This window comes from Coregonus clupeaformis, chromosome 39, assembly GCF_020615455.1.
Source record: "Coregonus clupeaformis isolate EN_2021a chromosome 39, ASM2061545v1, whole genome shotgun sequence".
In the NCBI taxonomy this organism is placed as follows: Eukaryota; Metazoa; Chordata; class Actinopteri; order Salmoniformes; family Salmonidae; genus Coregonus; species Coregonus clupeaformis.
In genome coordinates, this window is record NC_059230.1 from 10,429,912 (window position 1) to 10,452,258 (window position 22,347).

General features: G+C 45.9%; 1 protein-coding gene across 1 annotated transcript in view; it reads left to right on the forward strand.

Moving 5' to 3' along the window:
• Nucleotides 1–9,064: 9,064 nt before the first annotated feature.
• Nucleotides 9,065–22,347, forward strand: part of LOC123482873 (sialoadhesin-like) — a 39,112-nt gene continuing 25,829 nt past the window's right edge. Inside the window, exons 1-2 of the mRNA XM_045211885.1 lie at nt 9,065–9,299; nt 15,356–15,400. Coding sequence (XP_045067820.1) covers nt 9,269–9,299; nt 15,356–15,400 — 76 coding nt within the window. The 5' untranslated portion in view covers nt 9,065–9,268. The remainder of the gene's footprint in view (nt 9,300–15,355; nt 15,401–22,347) is intronic.

Consider the following 22,347-nt stretch of genomic DNA (forward strand, 5'->3'; position numbering starts at 1 on the left):
CCTTACTCCCTAGTCCCTAGTCCCTATCCCCTACTCCCTAGTCCCTACCCCTTAGCCCCTCCTCCCTAGCCCCTACTCCTTAGTCCCTACTCCCTAGCCCCTACTCCCTAGTACCTACTCCATAGCCACTGCCCCCTAGCCCCTAGTTAACAACCACTTCTCCCTAGCCCCTACTACCTAGCCCCTACTCCCTTGCCCCTTCTCCCTAGCCTCAACTCCCTAGTCCCTACTCCCTAGCCCCTACTCTCTAGCCCCTACTCCCTAGTCCCTACTCTCTAGACCCTAATCCCTAGCCTTAGCTCCCTAGCCCCTTCTCCCTAGACCTGACTCCCTACTCCCTAGCTCCTACTGTCTTTCCCCGACTCCCTAGCCTCAACTCCCTAGCCCTTACTCCCTAGTCACTAGTCCCTATCCCTTACTCCCTAGTCCCTACTCCCTAGTCCCTAGTCCCTAGCCCCTACTCCCTAGCCCCTACTCCCTAGCCCCTACTCTCTAGCCCCTACTCTCTAGCCCCTACTCTCTAGCCACTAATCCCTAGCCCCTACTCCCTAGCCCCTACTCCCTAGCCCCTAATCCCTATTCCCTACTCCCTAGCCCCAATTCCTTAGCCCCTACTCCATAGCCCCTACTCCCTAGTCCCTATTCTCTAGGCCCTACTCCCTAGCCCCTACACCTTAGTCCCTACTCCCTAGCCCCTACTACCTAGTCCCTACTCCCTATCCCCACTCCCTATTCCGTACTCCCTAGCCCCTACTCCCTAGTCCCTACCCCTTAGCCCTTCCTCCCTAGCCACTTCTCCCTAGCCCCTATTCACTAGCACCTACTCTCTAGCCTCTACTCCCTAGCCTCAACTCCCTAGCCCTTACTCCATCGTCCCTACTCCATCGTCCCTACTCCCTAGCCCCTACTCCCTAAAACTGACTATCTTCTCCCTAGTCCCTACTCCCTAGTCCCTACACCCTAGCCCCTCCTCCCTTGCCCCTACTCCCTATTCCTTACTCCCTAGCCCCTATTCCCTACCCCTACTCCCTAGCCCCTACTCCATAGCCTCACTGTCCCCTACTCCCTACTCCATACTCCCTAGTCCTTACCCCTTCACCCCTCCTCCCTAGAAACTACTCCCTAGCCCCTACTCCCTAGCCCCTACTCCCTAGTCTGTTCCCCTTAGCCCCTCCTCCCTAGCAACTACTCCCTAGTCCCTACTCCCTAGCCAATACTCCCTAGCCCCTACTCCCTAGCCCCTACTCCCTAGTCCTTACCCTTTTGCCCCTATTCCCTAGCCCCAACTCCCTAGCCAATACTCCCTAGTCCATACTCCTTAGCCCCTGCTCCCTAGCCCCTACTTCCTAGTCCCTACTCCCTAGCCCCTACTCCCTAGTCCTTACCCCTTTTGCCCCTATTCCCTAGCCCCTACTCCCTAGCCAATACTCCCTAGTCCATACTCCTTAGCCCCTGCTCCCTAGCCCCTACTCCCTAGTCCCTACTCCCTAGTCCCTACACCCTAGCCCCTCCTCCCTTGCCCCTACTCCCTAATCCTTACTCCCTAGCCCCTATTCCCTACCCCTACTCCCTAGCCCCTACTCCATAGCCTCACTGTACCCTACTCCCTACTCCCTACTCCCTAGTCCTTACCCCTTCACCCCTCCTCCCTAGAAACTACTCCCTAGCCCCTACTCCCTAGCCCCTACTCCCTAGTCTGTTCCCCTTAGCCCCTCCTCCCTAGCAACTACTCCCTAGTCCCTACTCGCTACTCCCTACACCATAGCCCCAACTCCCTACTCTCTAGCCTCTACTCCCTACTCCCTAGTCCCTCCACCCTACTCTCTAGCCTCTACACCGTAGTCCCTACTCCCTAGTCCCTACTCCTTAGCCCCTACTCTCTAGCCCCTACTCCCTAGTCCCTACTCCTTAGCCCCTACTCCCTAGCCCCTACTCCTTAGTCCCTACTCCCTAGCCCCTACTCCCTAGTACCTACTCCATAGCCACTGCCCCCTAGCCCCTAGTTAACAACCACTTCTCCCTAGCCCCTACTACCTAGCCCCTACTCCCTTGCCCCTTCTCCCTAGCCTCAACTCCCTAGTCCCTACTCCCTAGCCCCTACTCTCTAGCCCCTACTCCCTAGTCCCTACTCTCTAGACCCTAATCCCTAGCCTTAGCTCCCTAGCCCCTTCTCCCTAGACCTGACTCCCTACTCCCTAGCTCCTACTGTCTTTCCCCGACTCCCTAGCCTCAACTCCCTAGCCCTTACTCCCTAGTCACTAGTCCCTATCCCTTACTCCCTAGTCCCTACTCCCTAGTCCCTAGTCCCTAGCCCCTACTCCCTAGCCCCTACTCCCTAGCCCCTACTCTCTAGCCCCTACTCTCTAGCCCCCTACTCTCTAGCCACTAATCCCTAGCCCCTACTCCCTAGCCCCTACTCCCTAGCCCCTAATCCCTATTCCTACTCCCTAGCCCCAATTCCTTAGCCCCTACTCCATAGCCCCTACTCCCTAGTCCCTATTCTCTAGGCCCTACTCCTAGCCCCTACACCTTAGTCCCTACTCCCTAGCCCCTACTACCTAGTCCCTACTCCCTATCCCCACTCCCTATTCCGTACTCCTAGCCCCTACTCCCTAGTCCCTACCCCTTAGCCCTTCCTCCCTAGCCCCTACTCCTAGCCCCTATTCCTAGTCCCTACCCCTTAGCCCTTCCTCCCTAGCCACTTCTCCCTAGCCCCTATTCACTAGCACCTACTCTCTAGCCTCTACTCCCTAGCCTCAACTCCCTAGCCCTTACTCCATCGGTCCCTACTCCATCGTCCCTACTCCCTAGCCCCTACTCCCTAAAACTGACTATCTTCTCCCTAGTCCCTACTCCCTAGTCCCTACACCCTAGCCCCTCCTCCCTTGCCCCTACTCCCTATTCCTTACTCCCTAGCCCCTATTCCCTACCCCTACTCCCTAGCCCCTACTCCATAGCCTCACTGTCCCCTACTCCCTACTCCATACTCCCTAGTCCTTACCCCTTCACCCCTCCTCCCTAGAAACTACTCCCTAGCCCCTACTCCATAGCCCCTACTCCCTAGTCTGTTCCCCTTAGCCCCTCCTCCCTAGCAACTACTCCCTAGTCCCTACTCCCTAGCCAATACTCCCTAGCCCCTACTCCCTAGCCCCTACTCCCTAGTCCTTACCCTTTTGCCCCTATTCCCTAGCCCCAACTCCCTAGCCAATACTCCCTAGCCCCTACTTCCTAGTCCCTACTCCCTAGCCCCTACTCCCTAGTCCTTACCCTTTTGCCCCTATTCCCTAGCCCCTACTCCCTAGCCAATACTCCCTAGTCCATACTCCTTAGCCCCTGCTCCCTAGCCCCTACTCCCTAGTCCCTACTCCCTAGTCCCTACACCCTAGCCCCTCCTCCCTTGCCCCTACTCCCTAATCCTTACTCCCTAGCCCCTATTCCCTACCCCTACTCCCTAGCCCCTACTCCATAGCCTCACTGTCCCCTACTCCCTACTCCCTACTCCCTAGTCCTTACCCCTTCACCCCTCCTCCCTAGAAACTACTCCCTAGCCCCTACTCCCTAGCCCCTACTCCCTAGTCTGTTCCCCTTAGCCCCTCCTCCCTAGCAACTACTCCCTAGTCCCTACTCCCTAGCCAATACTCCCTAGCCAATACTCCCTAGTCCCTACTCGCTAGTCCCTACACAATAGCCCCAACTCCCTACTCTCTAGCCTCTACTCCCTACTCCCTAGTCCCTAGTCCCTACTCCTTAGCCCCTAACCCCTAGCCCTTAATCCCTAGTCCCTACAGCTTAGCCCTGACTCCCTACTCTCGATTCCCTACTCCCTACACTGTTGCCCCTACTCTCTAGCCTCTTATCCTTAGTCCCTTCTCCCTAGTCCCTCTTCCCCTACTCCCTAGCCCCTAATCCCTAGTCCCTGCACCATAGCCCCTACTCCCTAGCCCCTACTCCCTAGCCCCTACTCTCTAGCCTCTACTCCTTAGTCCCTACTCCTAGTCCCTCTTCCCCTACTCCCTAGCCCCTACTCCCTAGTCCCTACTCCCTAGCCACTACTCCCAAGCCCCTACTCCCTAGCCCTACACCCTAGCCCCTACTCCCTAGCCCCTACTCCCTAGCCCTACACCCTAGCCCCTGCACCAAAGCCCCTACTCCTTAGCCTCTACTCCCTACACCCTACTCCCTTCTCCCTGCTATCTAGCTTCTTCTCCATAGTCCCTCCTCCCTAGACCTCACTCCCTTCCCCCTACTCCTTAGCCCTACTCTCTTGACCCTACCCCCTGCCCCTCCTCCCTACTCCCTAGTCCCTTCTCATTAGCCCCTACGCCCTAGCCTCTACTCCCTAGTCCCTACTCTCTAAGCCCTACTCCCTAGCCCCTACCCCCTAGCACCAACTCCCTAGACCCTTCTCTTTAGCCCCTACTCCCAAGCCTCAACTCCCTAGTCCCTACTCCGTAGTCCCTACTCCTTAGCCCATTCTTTCTTACTCCCTACTCCCTACTCCATAGCCCCTACTCCCTAGCCCCCTTAACTCCCTAGCCCCTACTATCTAGCCACTCCTCCCTAGCCTCTGCTCCCTACTCCCTAGCCCCAACTCCCTTGCCCCTACTCCCTAGTCTCTACTCACGAGCCCCTACTCCCTACTCCCTAGCCCCTAATCTCTAGCCCCTATTCCCTAATCCCCACTCCCTAGCCCCTCACCCCTAGCAACTACTCCCTAGTCCCTACTCCCTAACCCCTACTCCATAGTCCATACTCCATAGCCCCAACTCCCTAGCCCCTACTCCTAAGCACCTAGTCTCTAGCCAATACTCCCTATCCCCTACTCTTTAGCCCCGACTCCCAAGCCTCAACTCCCTAGCCCCTACTCCCTAGTCCCTACTCCTTAGCCCCTTCTTTCTTACTCTCTACTCCGTACTCCATAGCCCCTACTCCCTAGCCCCTTACTCCCTAGTCCCTAGTCCCTATCCCCTACTCCCTAGCCCCTACTATCTAGCCCCTCCTCCAAAGCCTCTGCTCCCTACTCCCTAGCCCCAACTCCCTAGCCCCAACTCCCTAGCCCCTACTCCCTAGCCCCAACTCCCTAGCCCCAACTCCCTAGCCCCTAGTCTCTACTCACGAGCCCCTACTCCCTAGCCCCTAATCGCTAGCCCCTATTCCCTAATCCCCACTCCCTAGCCCCTCATCCCTAGCCCCTACACCCTAGTCCTTACCCCTTAGCAACTCCTCCCTAGCAAATACTCCCTAGCCTCAACTCCCTAGTCCCTACTCCCTAGTCCCTACTCCCTAGCCCCTACTCCCTAGTCCTTACCCTTTAGCCCCTCCTCCCTAGCCCCTATTCCCTACCCCTTACTCCCTAGTCCCTACCCCTTAGCCCTTCCTCCCTAGCCACTTCTCCCTAGCCCCTATTCACTAGCACCTACTCTCTAGCCTCTACTTCCTAGCCTCAACTCCCTAGTCCCTACTCCCTTGTCCCTACACCCTAGCCCCTCCTCCCTTGCCACTACTCCCTATTCCTTACTCCCTAGCCCCTATTCCCTACCCCTACTCCCTAGCCCCTACTCCATAGCCTCACTGTCCCCTACTCCCTACTCCCTACTCCTTACCCCTTCACCCCTCCTCCCTAGAAACTACTCCCTAGCCCCTACTCCCTAGCCCCTACTCCCTAGTCTGTTCCCCTTAGCCCCTACTCCCTAGCCAATAATCCTTAGCCCCTACTCCCTTGCACCTACACCCTAGCTCCTACTCCCTAGCTCCTACTCCCTAGCCCCTACCCTTTAGCCCCTCCTCCCTTGCCCCTACTCCCTAGCCCCTACTCCCTAGCCCTTACCCTTTTGCCCCATTCCCTAGCCCCTACTCCCTAGCCCCTACTCCCTAGCCCCTACTCCCTAGCCCCTACTCCCTAGTCCCTATTCCCTAGTCCCTGCTCTCTAGCGCCTACTCCCTAGCCTCAACTCCCTAGCCCTTAATCTCTTTCCCAGACTCCCTAGCCTCAACTCCCTAGCCCATATTCCCTAGTCCCTAGCCCCTACTCCCTAGCCCCTACTCCCTAGTCCCTACTCCCTTCCCTCAACTCCCTAGTACCTACTCCCTAGCGTCTACTCCCTAGTCCCTACTCCCTTTCCCCTACTCTCTAGCCCCTACACTCTAGCCTCTACTCCCTAGTTCTTACCCTTTAGCCCCTCCTCCCTAGCCCCTACTCCCTAGTCCATACTCCCTAGCCCCTACTCCCTAAACCTGACTCCCAACTCCCTACTCCCTACTCCCTAGCCCTTACTCCCTAGCCCCTACTCCCTAGCCCCTACTCCTAAGCACCTAGTCTCTAGCCAATACTCCCTAGCCACTAGCCCCTAGCCCCAACTCCCTCGACCCTACTCCATAGTCCATACTCCATAGCCCCAACTCCCTAGCCCCTACTCCCTAGCCCCTACTCCTAAGCACCTAGTCTCTAGCCAATACTCCCTAGCCAATAGCCCCTACTCCCTATCCCCTACTCTTTAGCCCCTACTCCCAAGCCTCAACTCCCTAGCCCCTACTCCCTAGTCCCTACTCCTTAGCCCCTTCTTTCTTACTCCCTACTCCGTACTCCATAGCCCCTACTCCCTAGCCCCTTACTCCCTAGTCCCTACTCCCTAGCCCCTACTATCTATCCCCTCCTCTCAAGCCTCTGCTCCCTACTTCCTAGCCCCAACTCCCTAGCCCCAACTCCCTAGCCCCTACTCCCTAGTCTCTACTCACGAGCCTCTACTCCCTAGCCCCTAATCTCTAGCCCCTATTCCCTAATCCCCACTCCCTAGCCACTCCTCCCTAGCCCCTACTCCCTAGTCCCTACTCCCTAGCCCCTACTCCCTAGCCTCAACTCCCTACCCCTTACTCACTAGTCCCTACTCCCTAGCCCCTACTCCCTAGTCCCTACTCCCTAGCCCCGACTCCCTAGCCTCAACTCCCTACCCCTTACTCCCTAGTCCCTACTCCCTAGCCCCTATTCCCTAGTCCTTACCCTTTAGCCCCTCCTCCCTAGCCCCTATTCCCTAGCCTCAACTCCCTACCCCTTACTCCCTAGTCCCTACACCCTAGCCCCTACTCCCTAGTCCCTACACCCTAGCCCCTATTCCCTAGTCTTTACTCCCTAGTCCTTACCCCTTTGCCCCTCCTCCTTGCCTCTACTCCACAGTCCCTACTCCCTAGCCCCTACTCCCTACCCTTTAGCCCCTCCTCCCTTGCCCCTTCTCCACAGTCCCTACTCCCTAGCCCCTAATCCCTAGTCCCTACTCCTGGCCCCTACTTCCTCTTCCCTACTCCCTAGTCTTTACCCCTAAGCCCCTCCTCCCTAGCCCCAATTCCTTAGCCCCTACTCCATAGCCCCTACTCCCTAGTCCCTATTCTCTAGGCCCTACTCCCTAGCCCCTACTACCTAGTCCCTACTCCCTATCCCCTACTCCCTATTCCGTACTCCCTAGCCCCTACTCCCTAGTCCCTACCCCTTAGCCCTTCCTCCCTAGCCCCTACTCCCTAGCCCCTACTCCCTAGCCCCTACTCTCTAGCCTCAACTCCCTAGCCCCTACTCCCTATTCCTTATTCCCTAGCCCCTATTCCCTACCCCTAATCCCTAGCCCCTACTCCATAGCCTCACTGTCCCCTACTCCCTACTCCCTAGTCCTTACCCCTTCACCCCTCCTCCCTGGAAACTACTCCCTAGCCCCTACTCCCTAGCCCCTACTCCCTAGTCCCTACTCCCTTGCACCTACACCCTAGCCCCTTCTCCCTAGCCCCTACTCCCTAGTCCATACCCCTTAGTCCATACTCCCTAGCCCCTACTCCCTAAATCTGACTCCCAACTCCCTACTCCCTACTCCCTAGCCCTTACTCCCTAGTGCCTACACCCTAGCCCCTACTCCCTAGCCCCTACTCCCTAGCCCCTATTCCCTAGCCCCTACTCCCTAGCCCCTACTCCCTAGTTCTTACCCTTTAGCCCCTACTCCCTAGTCCATACTCCCTAGCCCCTACTCCCTAAACCTGACTCCCAACTCCCTACTCCCTACTCCCTAGCCCTTACTCCCTAGTGCCTACACCCTAGCCCCTACTCCGTAGCCCCTACTCCTTAGACCCTAGTCTCTAGCCCATACTCCCTATCCCCTACTCTTTAGCCCCTACTCCCTAGCCCCTACTCCCTAGCCCCTACTCCCTAGGCCTTACCCTTTAGCCCCTCCTCCCTTACTCCCTACTCCCTTGCCCCTACTCCCTAGCCCTTACTCCCTACTCCCTAGTCCCTAGCCCCTACTCCCTAGCCCCTACTCTCTAGCCCCAACTCCCTAGCCTTAGCTCCCTAGCCCCTTCTCCCTAGACCCGACTCCCTACTCCCTAGCTCCTACTGTCTTTCCCCGACTCCCTAGCCTCAACTCCCTAGCCCTTACTCCCTAGTCCCTAGTCCCTAGCCCCTACTCCCTAGCCCCTACTCCCTAGTCCCTACTCCCTAGCCCCTACTCCCTAGCCCCTACTCTCTAGCCACTACTCCCTAGCCCCTACTCCCTAGCCACTACTCCCTAGTCCCTACTCCCTATAGTAGTAACTGATAATAGGGTTTAGGGGTCAATGCTCTCAGATCTACAGTAGAAGAGGTTAGAGGTCAATCCTCTCAGATCTACAGTAGAAGGGGTTAAGCTTCAATGCTGTCAGAACAACACAGTTGAGCTCATGGGAATGGTTGGCTTTAATGTACATGACCCTAATCCAGGGTCAGGGGTGGGTGGGGTGGAAGGGGTGGGAATGAAGAAAATATACAGTGGTAGAGGAAGTATAGTCAAGATATGATGTTAATCTACTCTCTCTTCCTCTCTTTCATCACGTCTTCAGAAGGGCCTTGTGTGTTTGGTCAGAACAGGAAGGAGGTGGAGTAGGGTCTGTAAGTCTATAACTGGAGATCACAGAGTCTCACTCAGCATCAAGACAGGATGGAACTCACACCAGTCTGCTGGCTACTCTGTTAGTAGTCTACTCTTTCCACCTCTAGGGGGGTCAGGGTCTCAGTGTGTCAGAACAGGAAGGAGGTGGAGTAGGGTCTGTAAGTCTATAACTGGAGATCACAGAGTCTCACTCAGCATCAAGACAGGATGGAACTCACACCAGTCTGCTGGCTAATCTGTTAGTAGTCTACTCTTTCCACCTCTAGGGGGGGGTCAGGGTCTCAGTGTGTCAGAACAGGAAGGAGGTGGAGTAGGGTCTGTAAGTCTATAACTGGAGATCACAGAGTCTCACTCAGCATCAAGACAGGATGGAACTCACACCAGTCTGCTGGCTAATCTGTAAGTACTCTTTCTCTCTGTTTGTTTGTGTCGTGGGAGGTGAGATGGAACACATCTGTCTTATACTCTGTGATTATCTGTATAGTTTATAATCTGTATGGTTTAATATCTATATGGTTTAATATCTGTATGTTTAATATCTATATAGTTCAATATCTGTATGGTTTAATATCTGTATGGTTTAATATCTGTATGGTTTAATATCTGTATGGTTTAATATCGCTAAATGACGAAAATGTAAATGTATAGTTTAATATCTGTAAAGTTTAGTATCTGTATAGTTTAATATCTATATAGTTTAAAATCTATATGGTTTAATATTTTTATATCTGTATGGTTTAATATCTGTATGGTTTCATATCTGTATGGTTTAATATCAATATTGTTTAATATATGTATGGTTTAATATCTATATGGTTTAATATCTATATAGTTTAATATCTATATGGTTTAATATCTATATGGTTAATATCTATATGGTTTAATATCTATATGGTTTAATATATGTATGGTTTAATATCTATATGCTTTAATATCTGTATGGTTTAACATCTATATGGTTTAATATATGTATGGTTTAATATCTATATGCTTTAATATATGTATGGTTTAACATCTATATGGTTTAATATCTGTATGGTTTAATATCGCTAAATGACGAAAATGTAAATGTAAATGTATAGTTTAATATCTATATAGTTTAATATCTATATAGTTTAATATCTGTATGGTTTAATATCAATATTGTTTAATATATGTATGGTTTAATATCTGTATGGTTTCATATCTGTATGGTTTAATATCAATATGGTTTAATATCTATATGGTTTAATATATGTATGGTTTAATATCTATATGGTTTAATATATGTATGGTTTAATATCTATATACAGTAGTTTAATATCTATATAGTTTAATATCTATATAGTTTAATATCTATATAGTTAAATATCTATATGGTTTAATATCTATATGCAGTAGTTTAATATCTATATAGTTTAAAATCTATATAGTTTAATATCTATATAGTTTAATATCTATATGGTTTAATATATGTATGGTTTAATATCTATATAGTTTAAAATCTATATGGTTTAATATTTTTATATCTGTATGGTTTAATATCTGTATGGTTTCATATCTGTATGGTTTAATATCAATATTGTTTAATATATGTATGGTTTAATATCTATATGGTTTAATATCTATATAGTTTAATATCTATATGGTTTAATATCTATATGGTTAATATCTATATGGTTTAATATCTATATGGTTTAATATATGTATGGTTTAATATCTATATGCTTTAATATCTGTATGGTTTAACATCTATATGGTTTAATATATGTATGGTTTAATATCTATATGCTTTAATATATGTATGGTTTAACATCTATATGGTTTAATATCTGTATGGTTTAATATCGCTAAATGACGAAAATGTAAATGTAAATGTATAGTTTAATATCTATATAGTTTAATATCTATATAGTTTAATATCTGTATGGTTTAATATCAATATTGTTTAATATATGTATGGTTTAATATCTGTATGGTTTCATATCTGTATGGTTTAATATCAATATGGTTTAATATCTATATGGTTTAATATATGTATGGTTTAATATCTATATGGTTTAATATATGTATGGTTTAATATCTATATACAGTAGTTTAATATCTATATAGTTTAATATCTATATAGTTTAATATCTATATAGTTAAATATCTATATGGTTTAATATCTATATGCAGTAGTTTAATATCTATATAGTTTAAAATCTATATAGTTTAATATCTATATAGTTTAATATCTATATGGTTTAATATATGTATGGTTTAATATCTATATAGTTTAATATCTGTATGGTTTAATATCTATATGCAGTAGTTTAATATCTATATGGTTTAATAATTGTATGGTTTGATATCTGTATGGTTTAATATCAGAATGGTTTAATATCTACAGTTGAAGTCGGAAGTTTACATACACTTAGGTTGGAGTCATTAAAACTTGTTTTTCAACCACTCCAAAAATGTCTTGTTAACGAACTATAGTTTTGGCAAGTCGGTTAGAACATGTGTGTAGACCTCCACAAGTCTGGTTCATTCTTGGGAGCAATTTCCAAATGCCTGAAGGTACCACGTTTATCTGAACAAACAATAGTACGCAAGTATAAACACCATGGGACCATGTAGCCGTCATACCGCTCAGGAAGGAGACGCGTTCTGTCTCCTAGAGATGAATGTAGTTTGGTGCGAGAAGTGCAAATCAATCGCAGAACAACAGCAAAGGATCTTGTGAAGATGCTGGAGGAAACAGATACAAATGTATCTATATCCACAGTAAAACGAATCCTATATCGACATAATCTGAAAGGCCACTCAGCAAGGAAGAAGCCACTGCTCCAAAACCGCCATAAAAAAGCCAGACTACGGTTTGCAACTGCACATGGGGACAAAGATCGTACTTTTTGGAGAAACGTCCTCTGGTCTGATGAAACAAAAATAGAACTGTTTGGCCATAATGACCATTGTTATGTTTGGAGGATAAAGGGGTTGCTTGCAAGCCAAAGAACACCATCCCAACCGTGAAGCACGGGGGTGGCAGCATCATGCTGTGGGGGTGCTTTGCTGCAGGAGGGACTGGTGCACTTCACAAAATAGATGGCATCATGAGGAAGGAAAATAATGTGGATATATTGAAGCAACAGCTCAAGACATCAGTCAGGAAGTTAAAGCTTGGTCGCAAATGGGTCTTCCAAATGGACAATGACCACAAGTATACTTCCAAAGTTGTGGCAAAATGGCTTAAGGACAACAAAGTCAAGGTATTGGAGTGGCCATCACAAAGCCCTGACCTCAATCCTATAGAAAATGTGTGGGCAGAACTGAAAAAGCGTGTCCGAGTAAGGAGGCCTACAAACCTGACTCAGTAACACAAGCTCTGTCAGGAGGAATAGGCCAAAATTCATCTAACTTATTGTGGGAAGCTTGTGGAAGGCTACCCAAAACGTTTGACCCAAGTTAAACAATTTAAAGGCAATGCTACCAAATACAAATTGAGTGTATGTACACTTCTGACCCACTGGGAATGTGATGAAAGAAATACAAGCAAATAGTCCAGGTAGCCATGATTAGCTGTTCAGGAGTCTTATGGCTTGGGGGTAGAAGCTGTTGAGAAGCCTTTTGAACCTAGACTTGGCACTCCGGTACCACTTGCCGTGCGGTAGCAGAGAGAACAGTCTATGACTAGGGTGGCTGGAGTCTATGACAATTTTTAGGGCCTTCCTCTGACACCGCCTGGTATAGAGGTCCTGGATGGCAGGAAGCTTGGCCCCAGTGATATACTGGGCCGTACGCACTACCCTCTGTAGTGCCTTGCAGTCTTAGGCCGAGCAGTTGCCATACCAGGTGGTGATGCAACCAGTCAGGATGCTCTCGATGGTGCAGCTGTAGAACTTTTTGAGGATCTGAGGACCCATGCCAAATCTTTTCAGTCTCCTGAGGGGGAATAGGCATTGTCGTGCTCTCTTCATGACTGACTTGGTGTGTTTGGACCATGATTGTTTGTTGGTGATGTGGACACCAAGGAACTTGAAGCTCTCAACCTGTTCCACTACAGCCCCGTCGATGAGAATGGAGGCATGCTCAGTCCTCTTTTTTTTCTGTAGTCCACAATCATCTCCTTTGTATTGATCACGTTGAGGGAGAGGTTGTTATCCTGGCACCACACGGCCAGGTCTCTGACCTCCTCCCTATAGGCTGTCTCATCGTTGTCGGTGATCAGGCCTACCACTGTTGTGTCATCGGCAAACTTAATGATGGTGTTGGAGTCGTGCCTGGCCATGCAGTCATGGGTGAACAGGGAGTACAGGAGGGGACTAAGCACGCACCCCTGAGGGGCCCCCGTGTTGAGGATCAGCGTGGCAGATGTGTTGTTACCTACCCTTACCACCTGGGGGCGGCCCGTCAGGAAGTCCAGGATGCAGTTGCAGAGGGAGGTGTTTTGTCCCAGGGTCCTTAGCTTAGTGATGAGCTTTGAGGGCACTGTGGTGTTGAACGCTGAGCTGTAGTGAATGAATAGCATTCATACGTAGGTGTTCCTCTTGTCCAGGTGGGAAAGGGCATTGTGTAGTGCAATAGAGATTGCATCATCTGTGGATCTGTTGGGGCGGTATGCAAATTAGGGTGGGTCTAGGGTTTCTGGGATAATGGTGTTGATGTGAGCCATGACCAGCCTTTCAAAGCACTTCATGGCTACCGACGTTAGTGCTACAGGTCGGTAGTCATTTAGGCAGGTTATCTTAGTGTCCTTGGGCACGGGGACTATGGTGGTCTGCTTGAAACATGTTGGTATTACAGACTCAGTCAGGGACATGTTGAAAATGTCAGTGAAGACACTTGCCAGTTGGTCAGCGCATGCTCGGAGTACATATCCTGGTAATCCGTCTGGCCCTGCAGCCTTGTTAAGTATAGACCTAGTTAAGTTAAGTTCCAAATTGTTTTCATAGTCAACTTGCACTGACACACACACCCAGCAGGGGTCTTTTCACAGTACCCAGGTCCAGAACAAATTCAAGGAAACGCATAAAAGTATTATACAGAACCATGAGTCCTTTCCATCTCATATAGCGTGAGTGAACAGCAAATCTGGTTTAAAAAACAAATAAAGCAACACCTCACAGCGCAACGCTTCTCCCCCAACGCCTCTCCCCCAAACTGCCTCGTCGGGAGATTCATGAAATGGGTTTCCATGACTCGTTAAGCTATTTGATTTTCAATTTTAGGAAACCTGTCTGTATAATTTTTTAATAAATAACATGTATTTGAAAAGTATTGAATTTCGCCTTTACCTTTTCATATCTATATATATCTCCATACTTCCATTCATTTGTATGGGTTACCTTCAGACGAAGGTTTCTGTTACGAACCCCGTGGCGTTAAATGTCTAGGGTGGATGGAGAAGAGACCCGTAACATAAATCATGCAAATTAGAATCGTGACATGGAACAGGGAGAACAAAACTACACGACAACCATAAACTACCGTCAAACATAAAATGTTTATTTGTGAACACACGGTAAAGGTTTGGGAAAAAGGGCTGAGCAGGACCCAAGAAATGAAACAATAGTGTAAAACACCCCTAAACTGATCTTGCCTGCCTCAAGAACCGCTAAACTACTGCTAATCATACAAAAATACAGTGGGTGGTCCGCTCAGGTCTAACTAGTGTTTATAGACAGTTTTCTTTCTACGGGTAATGTATGCCCAAGGGCAGCTTGCTTAACTTCCCCTTTTCCCAGAAACACACAAAGTTACCAAACCACAGTATCCATAGTTACCAAACAGAGTAACCAGCAACTTAGTGAGTAAACAAAACACAGGACACCACAGTATCCATACTCACATGCAGAAATAGTCTCTAACAACAAACACAACTGACCGGCTTTTATACAATGGGATGTGTGATTGAAAAACCAGCAACAGGTGGTGCAATGCAGAGGAATGTTCACAGATTGGTCCACCTTAGCAATCAGCAGACACCTCAACGACCACCAATCAGGAACATACAGGACACCTGTTATTAGGGCAGAAGGAGAGGAAACACAAAAAGACACAGGATACCTGTATCCGTAACAGTTTCATATCTATATATATCTCCATACTTCCATTCATTTGTATGGGTTACCTTCAGACGAGTCCCGTGAGAGTCTCCCCTTTCCATAGCGGGGTCATATTAGTTTGTAGCCCAAACGGTTTGGACGGTACAGGTTTGCACATCAGCGTTACTGACTTCAGATGAGTCCCTTGACCCTTGTGGGGGTCGTAGAGCAAAACGTACTTTCCACCGCAGATGCGGAAGGCCGACATAGGCGGATGTGGTGGATTGAGACGCAGCCCATGCAAAAAAAAACGAACGGATTTTGATGGGGATTTCTGTATTATGTTAATTATTGAAACATTAATTACTGTTAAGGAAATAAATATATGTGGTTCTGCTCAGTGTTTACATCATGTACCATAGTGATAGTTCTCTCTGTGTGTTTCAGTGCTGTTGAGGACACTGGTATACTCTAGCCTCGGACAAGGAGGAGGTGAGTACATTTCTCTATATTCATCACCTGCTCTATAATAGTAACATTTCTCTATATTCATCACCTGCTCTATAATAGTAACATTTCTCTATATTCATCACCTGCTCTATAATAGTAACATTTCTCTATATTCATCACCTGTTCTATAATAGTAACATTTCTCTATATTCATCACCTGTTCTATAATAGTAACATTTCTCTATATTCATCACCTGTTCTATAATAGTAACATTTCTCTATATTCATCACCTGCTCTATAATAGTAACATTTCTCTATATTCATCACCTGTTCTATAATAGTAACATTTCTCTATATTCATCACCTGCTCTATAATAGTAACATTTCTCTATATTCATCACCTGCTCTATAATAGTAACATTTCTCTATATTCATCACCTGCTCTATAATAGTAACATTTCTCTATATTCATCACCTGCTCTATAATAGTAACATTTCTCTATATTCATCACCTGCTCTATAATAGTAACATTTCTCTATATTCATCACCTGCTCTATAATAGTAACATTTCTCTATATTCATCACCTGCTCTATAATAGTAACATTTCTCTATATTCATCACCTGCTCTATAATAGTAACATTTCTCTATATTCATCACCTGTTCTATAATAGTAACATTTCTCTATATTCATCACCTGCTCTATAATAGTAACATTTCTCTATATTCATCACCTGTTCTATAATAGTAACATTTCTCTATATTCATCACCTGTTCTATAATAGTAACATTTCTCTATATTCATCACCTGTTCTATAATAGTAACATTTCTCTATATTCATCACCTGTTCTATAATAGTAACATTTCTCTATATTCATCACCTGTTCTATAATAGTAACATTTCTCTATATTCATCACCTGTTCTATAATAGTAACATTTCTCTTTATTCATCACCTGCTCTATAATAGTAACATTTCTCTATATTCATCACCTGCTCTATAATAGTAACATTTCTCTATATTCATCACCTGCTCTATAATAGTAACATTTCTCTTTATTCATCACCTGCTCTATAATAGTAACATTTCTCTATATTCATCACCTGCTCTATAATAGTAACATTTCTCTATATTCATCACCTGTTCTATAATAGTAACATTTCTCTATATTCATCACCTGCTCTATAATAGTAACATTTCTCTATATTCATCACCTGCTCTATAATAGTAACATTTCTCTTTATTCATCACCTGCTCTATAATAGTAACATTTCTCTATATTCATCACCTGCTCTATAATAGTAACATTTCTCTTTATTCATCACCTGCTCTATAATAGTAACATTTCTCTATATTCATCACCTGCTCTATAATAGTAACATTTCTCTATATTCATCACCTGTTCTATAATAGTAACATTTCTCTATATTCATCACCTGCTCTATAATAGTAACATTTCTCTATATTCATCACCTGCTCTATAATAGTAACATTTCTCTATATTCATCACCTGTTCTATAATAGTAACATTTCTCTATATTCATCACCTGGTCTATAATAGTAACATTTCTCTATATTCATCACCTGCTCTATAATAGTAACATTTCTCTATATTCATCACCTGCTCTATAATAGTAACATTTCTCTATATTCATCACCTGTTCTATAATAGTAACATTTCTCTATATTCATCACCTGCTCTATAATAGTAACATTTCTCTATATTCATCACCTGCTCTATAATAGTAACATTTCTCTATATTCATCACCTGTTCTATAATAGTAACATTTCTCTATATTCATCACCTGCTCTATAATAGTAACATTTCTCTATATTCATCACCTGCTCTATAATAGTAACATTTCTCTATATTCATCACCTGCTCTATAATAGTAACATTTCTCTATATTCATCACCTGCTCTATAATAGTAACATTTCTCTATATTCATCACCTGTTCTATAATAGTAACATTTCTCTATATTCATCACCTGCTCTATAATAGTAACATTTCTCTATATTCATCACCTGTTCTATAATAATAACATTTCTCTATATTCATCACCTGTTCTATAATAGTAACATTTCTCTATATTCATCACCTGTTCTATAATAGTAACATTTCTCTATATTCATCACCTGCTCTATAATAGTAACATTTCTCTTTATTCATCACCTGCTCTATAATAGTAACATTTCTCTATATTCATCACCTGCTCTATAATAGTAACATTTCTCTATATTCATCACCTGCTCTATAATAGTAACATTTCTCTTTATTCATCACCTGCTCAATAACAGTAGCAAAGTTTGGACACACCTATTCATTCAAGGGTTTTTCTACATTGTAGAATAATAGTGAAGACATCAAAACTATGAAAATAACACATATGGAATCATGTAGTAACCAAAAAAGTGTTAAACAAATGAAAATATACTTTAGATTTTAGATTCTTCAAAGTCGCCACCCTTTGCCTTCATGACAGCTTTGCACACTCTTGGCATTCTCTCAACCAGCGTCACCTGGAATGCTTTTCCAACAGTCTTGAAGGAGTTCCCACATATGCTGAGCACTTGTTGGCTGCTTTTCCTTCACTCTGCGTTCCAACTCATCCCAAACCATCTCAATTGGGTTGAGGTCGAGTGATTGTGGAGGCCAGGTCATCTGATGCAGCACTCCATCACTCTCCTTCTTGGTCAAATAGCCCTTACACAGCCTGGATGTGTGTTGGGTCATTGTTCTGTTGAAAAATAAATGATAGTCCCACTAGACGCAAACCAGATGGGATGGCGTTTCACTGGAGAATGCTGTGTTATCCATGCTGGTTAAGTGTGCCTTGAATTCTAAATAAATCACCTACAGTGTCACCAGCAAAGCACCCCCACACCATAACACCTCCTCCTCCATGCTTCACGGTGGGAACCACACATGTGGAGATCATCAATTCACCTACTCTGCGTCTCACAAAGACACGGCGGTTGGAACAAGAAATCTCAAATTAGACAGATATCCACCTGTCTAATGTCCATTGTTCATGTTTCTTGGCCCAAGCAAGTTTCTTCTTATTATTGGTGTCCTTTAGTAGTGGTTTCTTTGCAGCAATTCAGCCATGAAGGCCTGATTCACACAGTCTCCTCTGAACAGTTGATGTTGGGATGTGTCTGTTACTTGAACTCTGTGAAGCATTTATAGCTAGTTGTTTCTCTCCAGACACCATGTAACAGACACAAGCTAGTTGTTTCTCTGTAGACACCATGTAACAGACACAAGCTAGTTGTTTTTCTCCAGACACCATGTAACAGACACAAGCTAGTTGTTTCTCTCTAGACACCATGTAACAGACACAAGCTAGTTGTTTCTCCAGACACCATGTAACAGACACAAGCTAGTTGTTTCTCTCTAGACACCATGTAACAGACACAAGTCTCTGACCTCCTCCCTATAGGCTGTCTCATCGTTGTCGGTGATCAGGCCTACCACTGTTGTGTCGTCAGCAAACAGCATTCTCACATAGGTGTTCCTTTTGTCCAGGCGGGAAAGGGCAGTGTGGAGTGCATTTGAAATTGCGTAATCTTTGGATCTGTTGGGTCGGTATGCGAATTGGAGTGGGTCTAGGTTTTCCGGGATGATGGTGTTGATGTGAGCCATGACCAGCCTTTCAAAGCACTTCATGGCTACCGACGTGAGTGCTACGGGGCGGTAGTCATTTAGGCAGGTTACCTTCGGGTTCTTGGCCTCAGGGACTATAGTGGTCTGCTTGAAACATGTAGGTATTACACTTGGTCAGGGAGAGGTTGAAAATGTTATTGAATACACTTACCAGTTGGTCCACTAACGCTCTGAGTACACATCCTGGTAATCTGTCTGGCCCTGTGGCCTTGTGAATGTTGAATTTCCCTGTATTTAGCGCCATCCATCATTCCTTCAATTCTGACCAGTTTCCCAGTCCCTGCCGATGAAAAACATCCCCACAGCATGATGCTGCCACCACCATGCTTCACTGTGGGGATGGTGTTCTCGGGGTGATGAGAGGTGTTGGGTTTGAGCCAGACATAGCATTTTCCTAGATGGCCAAAATGGTCAGTTGTAGTCTCATCTGACCAGAGTACCTTCTTCCATATGTTTGGGGAGTCTCCCACATGGCTTTTGGTGGACACCAAACGTATTTGCTTAGTCTCTAACCCAGGGGTGTCAAACGTCCGGCCCGCGTGCCGGATCAGGCCCGCAAACGGGTTTAATCCGGCCCGCGAGATGATTTTGTAAAGTATAAAAATGTGCTGCAATTTTTCAATAAAATAAACTGCTGTTCCAATTGCGTCCACTGGATGGCGCAATAGCAATTGTGTTAAGTAAGCAAACTGTTTATACCGGGGCAGAGCAAGTAGGACAAGCACGTGCAGCCAATGAGCTACTTTGATATTTATTACGGCTTCTACCTTTTGCTTTGGCACCCTCATTGCCCCAATATGTCTCTGTCAAAAAAGAGAAAAGTGGATGCAGAGTGCAGAGTGTTCCAAGAAAAATGGTCATCCTCCTATTTATTCACGGAATTGAATGGGAAAGCTGTATGTTTGGTGTGTTCAGAGCATGTTGCAGTGCTGAAAGAACATAACCTTCGTCGCCACTATGTGAGTCTTCATGCCGACAAATATGACAACTTTCAAGGACAGCGGAGAAGAGAGAAGGTGAATGAACTGTTGGCGGGTCTGAAGAAACAGCAGTTTGTGTTTACTCACAGCCGAGACATCAGTGACGCTGCAGTGAAAGCTAGCTACCTCATTGCTAATGAAATCGCAGTGGCTTCAAAACCATTTAGTGAGGGTGAATTTGTAAAAACATGCATGATGAAGGCAGCGGAGATTGTGTGCCCTGAAAAGCGTCAGGCTTTTGTAAATATCAGCCTGACAGGAAACACAGTTGCAGACGGGATTTCCGATCTTTCAGTGCATTTGGACAGCCAGTTGAAGCAAAAAGAAAAGTCATTTATTGCGTTTTCGGTTGCAATTGATGAAAGCACGGACATTACAGATGTTGCACAACTGGCCATTTTCATCCGCGGAGTTGATGACACATTGACCGTCACCGAGGAGTTCGTGGAGTTGGTGCCGATGACAGATACAACGACAGCAGCTGATATTTTTACCGCACTCGTCGGCGCGCTGGACAGGGAAGGTGTGGACTGGTCCCGCGCTGTCAGCCTGGCTACAGATGGTGCGCCCTCAATGATCGGGGAAAAAGCATGCGTTGTGACAAAGTTCAGAGAGAAAGTGCAATCTGCAAATGGAGGACGTGATTTTTTGACTTTTCACTGTATTTTGCACCAGGAGGCTTTGTGTTGCAAGTCATTAAAGATGGATAACGTCATGAAGGTGGTCATCCAAACTGTTAATTTCATCCGATCCAGAAGCCTGAATCACCGTCAGTTTGACAGCCTTCTCAGAGAGAAAGACCACATCTATGGCCTGCCATACCACACTGAGGTAAGATGGTTAAGCCGAGGTGCTGTGCTGAGGCGTTTCTTTGATTTACCAGAAGAAATTGAACAGTTCATGGAAGAAAAGGGCAAACCAGTGTTAGAATTTCATTCCGCAGAATGGATGCAGGACCTTGCATTTATGGTGGATGTTACAGAGCACCTGAATAACTGGAACAAACAGCTGCAAGGGCACAACAAAGTTGTCACGCAGTATTATGACAGCATACGTTCTTTCAAGTTGAAGCTGTCATTGTGGGAGACGCAACTCGCCGGTGGTGATGCAGCTCACTTCCCCTGTCTGAAAAATTTGTGCGCGACCCAACATGTGGCAGACATGAAGCGGTTCAAAGATAAAATAACGGGACTGTTACGGGAGTTTGAGCAACGCTTTCAGTATTTTGGTGAACTGGAGAAAGACTTCAATGTTTTTTGCTCGCCATTCACCGTGAATCCCTCTGATCTGCCCGTCAGCATCCAACTTGAAATAATAGACTTGCAGTGTGACTCGGATTTGAAGGGCAAATTTGCCGCAGCTGGCTTGGACACATTTGATCAGAATCTCTTGCCAGGTTACCCCAACTTGACAGCCCTCGCTGCAAAACTGTTGTGCATGTTTGGAACCACATATCTTTGTGAGCAAGTTTTCTCTGTAATGAGCATAAATAAAACAAAGCTGCGCTCAAGGCTCACGCACAAGAACTTGAATCACAACCTGAAGTTGGCTGCCACTCAGGATGTGACGCCTGATATTGATGCGCTGGTGAAAGCTAAAAGATGCCAGGTATCAGGAGTCAAATAAAGTATGCAACCCCACTTAAAGTGCTGCATGAGAAACCCTGATATAGTTCTGTGATCTGTGATATACTTCTGTGAATCACTGAGGCATTGTGTGTTTGTGTGTTCTTTGTCCTCAGAACTTTCAAATAACTTGAGGTGTTTTATGATTAACAGTGATGTTGTGCTTTTGGACACACTGTCCTCAGGCTCCAGCTTTATGTTTATATGTTTTTATGTTGATGTTGTTTTTAATTGATTTTATTGTATTTATATATTTAACCTATTCTTGACTCTGTGGTTCTTGCACTTGTTTGGGGAACAGGATTTCATTATTTTTATCTACATTTCTGCCTGAGAAATGACACCCTGATATAGTTCTGTGATCTGTGAAACAGTTCTGTGAATCACTGAGGCATTGTGTGTTTGTGTGTTCTTTTTCTTTAGAATTTTCAAATAAACTTCACGTGTTTTATGATTAATAGTGATGTTGTGCTTGTACTATTTTGGACACACTGTCCTCAGGCTCCAGCTTTATATTTTATGTTGATCGTATTAAAACAAAAGAAAACAATCTGAAGTTGTTGTTTTTAAGTTATATATACCATGATTTTTCCGGTCCGGCCCACTTAGGAATAGATTTTCCTAAAATGAGTTTGACACCCCTGGTCTAGCCCTTCCAGGTAATTTTGTCCAAAATCTTGTTAGTTGGTTTCAAGTTTTGATTTGGAGTGAA